The sequence below is a fragment of the Populus nigra genome, chromosome 16 (genome assembly GCF_951802175.1).
Source record: "Populus nigra chromosome 16, ddPopNigr1.1, whole genome shotgun sequence".
Taxonomy (NCBI): domain Eukaryota; kingdom Viridiplantae; phylum Streptophyta; class Magnoliopsida; order Malpighiales; family Salicaceae; genus Populus; species Populus nigra.
In genome coordinates, this window is record NC_084867.1 from 13405189 (window position 1) to 13414383 (window position 9195).

General features: G+C 31.6%; 1 protein-coding gene across 1 annotated transcript; it reads right to left on the bottom strand.

The window, feature by feature from the left end:
- Nucleotides 1–895: 895 nt before the first annotated feature.
- On the bottom strand, nucleotides 896–1921 carry LOC133675720 (21 kDa protein-like). Its single transcript, XM_062097181.1, has one exon. The coding sequence runs from the start codon at nucleotides 1838–1840 to the stop codon at nucleotides 1247–1249; it is 594 nt and encodes a 197-aa protein (XP_061953165.1). The 5' UTR covers nucleotides 1841–1921; the 3' UTR covers nucleotides 896–1246.
- Nucleotides 1922–9195: the final 7274 nt, after the last annotated feature.

The window sequence follows — 9195 nt, forward strand, 5'->3', positions numbered from 1 at the left end:
AACCAAAAGAGCCCATGGTCAATAGCTCATGTATTTTTTTTTTAATTTCAAGGGTACATAAATATTTTTATTGTTTTAAAATTTGTAAAAAAAAAAATCATTGGTGGATAGTTCTAAATTTTGTAACTTAGGAGTAGAAGAGTATTTTCAATGTAAAAAATTGGAAAAGACTAATATATATATATATATATATATATTATTGTTTTTTATGTTTTTCTCTATATATACATGGAAGACGAGAAGTTAAATTAAGAATTAAGCTATAAATAACCCTTCTTTAGTATTCATCCGAATCCTATTTTCTTCCCCCTTGGAACACCAATGTCAATGATTTTCATCTAGGAACACTTTAAGTTTGTGATTAACTATTATTTAACAACACAAGATCATGCATACATTTGCATACTCTCTTTTATGTCCCCCTTGTTGATGATCATGGTCCAACAGATATAATTTTGACCAAGAACAAAGACATTCTGCTAAAGAAAAAGTTTATTGTCATAATTGAAAATCTAGGTACCGTAAAAAAGAAAAAGAAAAAGAAAAAGGATAAAAGGAACCTAAAAATTATAAAATAAAACAGTGCATGTCACTGTAAGGAAGATATTGCAATATACAGTGACTGCAATCGACTGTCATATTATGCTGTCACGAATCACGATCAAGACAACCTTAGTAATTGAATTGTACTGTCGTGTGAAATGATGACAAGATCATCTCTCATCTTGGAATAATAAAGAATTCAGAAAACAAAGCCTATTACGAGGCTGCAACTTCCTTCATCAATCCTAATTTAATTAATTTGAATCCCCCAGATAGTCAGCTTAACAAAGTAATTGATGTTAAAGTGAAGCCAAGCAATACTCTAATGTATTTAAACAGAAAGTAATTCATGTAGACAACAAAACCGAAGAACAACTTTCTTATACATGATGATTTACTTAATATAATACAAATTTGAACCACAAATTTACACAAAGCAACTTCAATAATATAATACAAATTGCTTGAACACCCTCCTGAAGGCCTCTTACCTCTTAACTATATGAGCCCAGACACAAAACAAAAACAAAATATACTATGATCCAACACTATGTAAGCCATGTTTTTATTGGCTATAACAGTTGATTTACGAAACTCTTGTATTTCATAAAAAAAAAAGAAAAAGAAGAAGCAAATGTTATGATCCAACAAACTAGCAAACTAGCTAGCACATCGCACTACATAAGCTGCAAACTTGAAGCAGCTAACCATGACGGAAGGCATAATTGTTGATCAAAGCCAAGGCATTGCTAGTCAACTGGGCTGTATGCACAATCCTTCCCCTAACAGCAGTCTTCAAATTGCCATTCATTGCATTCCCTTCAAACCCATCACTGCAAGTACTCTCATCAGTCAAAGCAGCACTAACCCAAGTTTGCACATCACTAATCATCAGCCTAAAGTTGGACTTTTTAGCATGACTCATTTCATCAATGGATTTTTTGAGCTCATACACTGCATCAGTCAACTCCTCTACACAATCTTGCATGGCGGATACCTCCCTAGGCTTCAAGCCATGGCTTTGAGAGAGAGTTGACATCTTGGCTGAAGTTGATTTAGCCGATGATAGTGTTACATTAAGGGCTGCATTGGCTAGGAGCTCAGGGCTTGTTTGGATTGTGCTTGAATGGATTGAGAGGGAAGTGTAGCAAAGCTTTGGGTAAATTGTTGTGCTACAAGATGTTCTTATGAAGTCTATGCTGCTTTGTGGGGTGACTCTAGCAGCCGAGCTAGAATTAAAGTAGAAACTCATTGCAAGAAGAATGAGAGTAAAAGACTTGGAAGCTGAACCTGCCATATCTCTCTTTATGTTTTTCTCAAAAAGAAAAGTAAAGTTTGTTGGATATTGACGATGAAAACAGAGAGGGGAGGTTCCCAATTTATAGAGGAAAAAAAAGAGGGTTTACGGGGGGGTGATTATAGAATTTGCAATGAAATTAGCATTTAATTAGTGGGGGATGTGTTATGGTTTCGAAAATTGCTGAAAAGAAAGATATTTCTTTTTTAAACAAATAAAAAAAGAGGTTGGGTCCATAAGTGCACGTTTTATATATAAAGAGGACCGACCCCATTAGGCAAGTGGGAGTACAGACCATTCTCTAATAATTTCACTTTAATTAAGGTAAAATTTGTTTTTGTATTTTAAAAATATTTTTAAAATTTTTTATTTTTTTTAAATTAATATATTTTTTGTGTTTTAAAATTATTTTAATGTGTTGATATCAAAAATAATATTTTTTAAAAAAATATTACTTTAATACATCTCAAAATAAAAAGAAATAAAAAAATAATTGTAATCACACTTTTAAATAAATTATTTTTTTATATATATATATATAAAATCCTCGCATGATATGTTCATAGTTTTTTTATATTTTAAGTAGATTACACGTCAATCAAAATTAAGTTTTTTCTTAAACGATTTTATAGACACACCTTTCTTAGTACTATGTATTTGTTGAAACTGATGGTTAATATAACTAAATGATTAAGCTTTTTCTTATTAAAAGATGGTTTTGGTTTTACTATAAAAAAAAAAAGGCTTTTTTTTTTACTGTGACCCTACCGACGATTAAAAAGGCTTTTTTTTACTGTGACCCTACCCACGACTAAAAAGGCTTTTTTTACTGTGACCCTACCCACGACTAAAAAGGCTTAGTCTTTTTAATGACACTACTCACATTGTACTTTGGATTTTTTTTAATTTGTTTTTTCGGTAACTTCACTTTTTTAACCTTTTCTTTTATTCTTCTGAATGATCCTTCTACGTACATAGATTTAGGTTTACACTTGTTGATTTATTTCGGTTGATTTGTTATGGGGTCTTGCACTACGAAGCTTTCTTGATACATGATTCAGTAAAATTCAATTCAATTTTGTTAATACCCCAACCAGTACTCCCGCAATAATTCAAGCTGCCCCATTATTTTTCTTTTTCTTTTCCTTTTTCATTATTTATTATCTATGATTCATTTTATCTCGTGATGGCCCCTGATTAATTAGTAATTCTTCCATTCAAGTGGCAACTCAGATAGGAAAATGAAATTGCTCTAAAATTAACAAGGGGATAGAACACTAATTGATAAGATAGGTCAAAACGGTGTGTTGGGATTCAAAATCAAATTTGTTCACGTAGTAGAGCTGTGCATGTGGTTTAGGGTCTTCATTAAGATTCCAAAAGAGATGGATGCTAAGCTGATCGAGTCCCTTTCCCGTTAAGGTTTGTCTTCTTCCTTGCCATGCCATAGACGTATCTGAATGATGACCCTAGCCACTAGCCAGCCTTCCCTTTCTACGTACCGAGAAGGATTGAAGGAGAATCCCGTGGCCATAAAACAAAAGTTGGAACTCTCCCTTAGCCTAGCTAGCCTGTTGAGTCACAGATTGGTTTAGCAATTTGGACCGAAGAATTCAGACCTTAGCATGGTTATGCATCCTTATCTAAGGCTACAGGGTCACACTTGTCTTACCTTGTTTAAACTTCTCTTTCATTGGATGTTATTAACTAGCTCTCGAAAATCTTCATGCATGGTCTAAAGCTTCCAAAATATCAGCATCATTGATGCATTATGGAGATATTTTGGCTGCTTCAAAGTTCATATTCATGCATGTCTAGATACTTAGAGTCTGCTAGCATACATACTTAAGGCTACGAGTATTATTGTGGGCTGCTTTTATTATTGTTTCCCCCTTCAAATCAATTGATTGTTTTTTATTTAACGGATACTTGAACTGGTTTTTTTTTTTCTTTTCATATGATATGACATTATTTTTTTTATTTAAATTAAAATATAGCTTGTGTTGATTGTTAGACTAACAAGTCAACTCATCCAATCTATAATCTAATTTTTGAGTCATGTCGGTTAACTCTTATAAATAAAAATAATATTTCTTAAATAGAGTTAATCATATCATGAATATGGGCTAACATCATTATTATTTTTTCTTGATTTATTATTGAAATAACTAAGATTATCTTAGTTTTGTACAAACTAAAACAACATGTTTTTTATTTATGAAAATAAAATTATTATTTATTTAGTATGTGAAAATCTATCTCATGATAATAATTTTAATTAAACTCATTTTTTTTAATTTTTGTTTTAAAAAAAATCACAACTAAAAATATTTTAGGGAAAACATTACCAGTAGAATACACGATGCTATACATTCACTAAGAATACACGTTCCACGGCTGCCTGAAGCCGTACAAGTGACAACAATATCGGTAGAGTACTAATTCAACGCCTCCAAACTTGTGGGATCTGGCCTCTACGCATGAACAAAACGAAGGGAAGCCAAAGATTCACATATTTAAATGATAGCATATATTGTTATAATTTGTATGTATTAAAATAATTCTGAAAATACCTATTTTTTTTATAATAAATGAAATTACCTATTATCTTCCACACAAAAAAAAATAAAAATAAAATGAAAGGCTATTTTATATCCCTGTATCCTTTTGATAGCAGTGCATGTCGCCCTTTGTTTTTCAGCCTTTGAGCCACAAATTAGACTTGAAAGCTAGTGTCCATCAAAAGGAATGCAAGGGCTAGTGGTCTTAAAGCTATGACGAGAAAAGCAAGATACTTAACTGGAAGAAAATTTAAAGAAATCTATAAAGATAACGTTGTACGAGACTCCTTTTCATAAAGAGAAATGCTTTGTGATCTTCTGTGTCCTTTGATTCGTTTCAAGCTTGTCTGAACACGACTTTACCTAAAGATATCTTTTACAAACATGTCTACTGTTCTCCTTACACAGGATGGAAGAATTCACAAGCGTCATTCAATTATGAATGAAAAGGAGCTTGATATCATCTGATAGTGTACTGTTAAAGATCAGGATGCTTAGACCCCCAGACGTACTAACAAGAACAGGAGAAAGAAGTACTGATCAAGTTAGAATTCCATTTTAGCTGATGCAATGTCAAAAGACAGCCATTTCAAGACGCCTATTCTTGCTAACATGTTCACATAGCCGCAAGAAATTGTTTACAGTAGCTTTGAATTGATTTTGATTTGGGGCTTTGGCAGAAGGATCTAAACAACCGACCTCGAGTAGTTAATTTGAGATTGAGACTTTTGTTCTTCTTGTTGTTACCTTTGAATTGATTTCACTGATTAATTCCTTGTAATCTGTCATTTCTAATAGCCATGCGACTATAGCCAGCTTTTTGTTTGCTGGAAATGTTTCTTCCTTGATGGCGTAGATGGCCCCATTTTCTTTCTTTCACATCTGAAAATTGACTTCTACTACATTTTTCTGAGATTCAAAAGGCAATTGCCTCTGCTGATGTGTTAACATAGCGCTGCCTTCAGACCTTTCACATGGTGATCGACATGTGATGTTTTCATTTGCATTCCCAGTTTCCAAATGGTAGGCAGCACTAGAAAATCATGATTGCCAAATGTTTTCCTACTTAACCATGTTAATCAGGTTAGGCGCCAACCGACCTCGCCAACCTCGGGTTTGGAGCTAAGGGTTTTTTTTCTTTTTTCTTTTTGTATTTGACCTTCTAAAGTTTATAATTTGTTTTTCTTTTTTATTTGGTATACATTCTTTTAATAACTATTTATTTTATTTAAAATAATTATAAAATTAGATTTTTTTTAATTTTATCATTCTTTAATTTTTTTTATTTGTCAAATTTGGATCTTATTCTTCTTATTTTTATTTATTTTATTTTAGATGGTTTTTAGAATTGATTTTTTTTCTTTATTTTGTCTTCCAAATTTATTTTTTATATTTGATCCTCATTTTATTTATTACTATTTTTTACTTTGACAAATTATTTTGATTGAAATTTTTTTTCTCTGATTTCATCTTTAAAAATTAAAATGATTGGGAATTGAGATTTTTGATTGAGTTCGGGTCTAAGATTTCACGAGTTGCAGGTTTGGAGGATTAAACTAGTTTCAAAAATTCACCCGAGTTTTCTTAGTTTTTTTTTATTTCTTTTTTGAGCTCATGTCATTTAGTTTTATCATTTGACATTTATTTAATCAGATATTGGTCTCCGTTATTATTTTTTTGCTTTATGTATAAATTTTCACATGTTTTGAAAATGAATCGTATTTTCTCAAGTCTTTTTACTTGTTATTTTTTTTGTTAAATTTGATTTTTTTAGTGAAATATTTTATATTGAATTAAATTAATTGATTAAATATAAACATGAGATACTCAATTCATGATATTTTGCTTTGTTTTCTTTTCTTGTGGTAAAGTAGTGTCCACAACGAAACAATAGCAAGTCTCCAATAAACTTTACCCCCTGAGTATTATAATGGCAACTCATTTCTTATAGTTAATTATTATTATTTTTGTTCTACTTTATTTAATGTTGATTTTTTTAATTATATTATTAAATTAACTAGCTTATTGAACTCAGTCAAATTAATGACCTGAATTTCAAATTTTTCTCGTTTTTTTAAAATTATCAGCATTGTCTGAGTATTCTTTTTTGTTATCAATTTTTTTCAATTTATTTATTATCATTGTGTTTTTATATTCATATTATTTAAATTAACTAAGTTTATTAAATTCAGTTAAGACAATCACATAAGTCTTGAAATTGTTTTTTGATATTGTTAGGAACACTTTTATTGCTTTAGCATTCTTTTTTTTTAATTTATATTGAAAAAAAATTAAATAAACCCCACAATATGCCTTCTACCACCAATATAATAATGTCCATTGGAGCAATATAATCAAACATAACTATAAGCCCAAATCCAATTATCCTTGCATTATTGTCCCATTATCCAAACAATATTAAGATTAGCCAGAGTTAGTTGTTTACATTCGTCACACCTGGATATCATGTGATCTTAAAAATAATCTTGATTGGAAAAGAAAAGATATGTGGTATCTTTTTTTAGAAAAAATATCTTGTTTAATGAGTCGCTACCTCGTATTATAATCACTAAGAACCTTAACTGGTCAACAGAGATTTTATGGTACGGGATTGATTACGTAAAAGGGAAGATATTATCACCCCTTAAATATTTTGCCTGAGGCAAACTGCTTTGCTGGTTTTGTCTTAAATTGCTAAACATTTATTAACTTATGCTATGATGATTTGCTTATAATAATTCTAACTCTACCGCTAGTGAATATTCAATCTCGAATATTTTCAACTTTGGCATTGGTAAAAAATGCACCATGAATAATTCCAACTCTGATATTGGTAAAAATTCAAAATAAAAAAATCAATATATTTTTTTTATATTCTTGATCTTGATATCAATGAATAAATTGATAAAATATATTTTTTTCTAAGACATGCAAAATTTATATTTCTACATTTTCTATTTTTTTATTTATATTTATATTTTTTTTATTTTTTTTATTTTTTGGGGCTGGGCCCAGCTCAGCCTATGTGGGCTGGGCTGGACCCAATCAGCCCCGGCCTGGTCACTGGCCCAAGCCAGTGACCTGGCTGGGCTGAGCAACAGGCGTCCGGTAACGCACACGTGTTGCTACACTGTGCAAGTGAATTAAAATTCACTTGCACAGTGCAAGTGTTAATTAAACGAAATAATGCAAGAAGAAAAGGTTACTTACCTGTCTACCGAGCGCCTTTCTCCTTCGCCCTTCTTCGTTCTTGTTATTCTGCGAATTCGTTCTTCTCTTTTTGTTCTGTCTGTGTTTGCTTGTTCCTCTGGTTTCCTCTCTGTTTTTTTTTTTTTTGTGTTTTGCTTCCCTGTTCCTGTGTTGGTTCGCCCTGTTTTTCTCTTGGTCTCGCCCCCCGTTCTCGGTCGCTCTCTCTCTCTCCTGCCGGTTCCCGCTCTCTGTTTTCTTCTTCCTCCCCCTCTCTGTTTTCTGTTCGTAGTCTTCCCTGTTTCCCCAGTCGAGTGCGCCCCCTTTTGAACAGTCGTTCTCTGGCTTTTATAGCCAGAGAACAATGCCGTTTCTCAGTCATGAAGTGTGTTAATTGCAGGTGTAATGGTGGGAGCGGCGGTGGGCGCCCGTTTCAGTTGGGGAAGATGAACAGCCAGGAGAAACGGCGCCGTTTTGGTGTTTTGCGTTTTGGCCCTTGAAGTTTTAAAAGTTTTGTTATTAAACCCCTAGTTAAATTGTAATTGGACCCCTGCAGTTATTCGTATGTTACAAAATAGTCATTGTACTTTAATCTGTTACAATTATGCCCCTAATTAACCCCAAACTTTGATATTTCTTCAATTAAGTCCATGATTTCATTAATTAAATTAATTCTAAGTTCAATTAAGTTTCAATTCTCCAATTAAGCCATTGATTTGATTAATTAAATTAATTCCAAGCTCAATTAAGTCTTAAAACTTATCAATTCTCCAATTAATCCCTTAATTTGATTAATTAAATTAATTCCAAGCTAATTAAGTCTCAAAACTTATTAATTCTCTAATTAAGCCCTTGATTTGACTAATTAAACTAGTCAAGAGTTTAATTAAATCTTTAAACTTCCAATCATGTTGCCATTAACCCAAATTTTAATTTATTTTTCATTTCTTTTATTTTTTATTTGTTTTTCATCATTATTTTTTTATTTGTTTTATTATTATTTTTCAATAAATAAAATAATATTAATAATAACAATAATATTAATTAAAATAAAAAGGGTAAAACATTAGGTCATGACAAGCTAATTCATTTCTTGAAAACTTTCTGGAATTTCTGATGTTTCATAGACTCTACAATTCTATCCCTAGGGCTCTGGGGAAGATTTTCTGATCTATCAGTAGGATACACACACACAAACACAAACACAAAGAGAATATATACAAGACAAAAACTATAAGATTCTTTTCATTGTGCTATTACTGTGCAGACATGAAATTAAGTTTTTCGGATTAGATTCAGCTTCACAAACTTTACTGAATCCTTTCTCCTGGATTAAATTCATATAAGACATTCATTAGAACAAAAAAACTGTTCAGATTCCTTTGTCTATTGTGAATAGAGGACCACAGACAAAACTACAACTCTTCTACAAGTGATCTGAAGGTTTCAATCGTTTTCCAAAAGTGACAATCCTATTTCAGTGCATGTGAATCAGTACTGCCCTTTCTCATCTTTCCCAATCGCTTCTTCTGTTACCAATCAATAATTCAAGAAATTGTGCCCCACATTTTCACACTTCATTACAATTGATGTAGGGCACATTACCCT

Coding starts and splice junctions, on each gene's coding strand:
- LOC133675720 (XM_062097181.1), bottom strand. CDS start 1,840: ATGGCAGGTTCAGCTTCCAAGTCTTTTACTCTCATTCTTCTTGCAATG.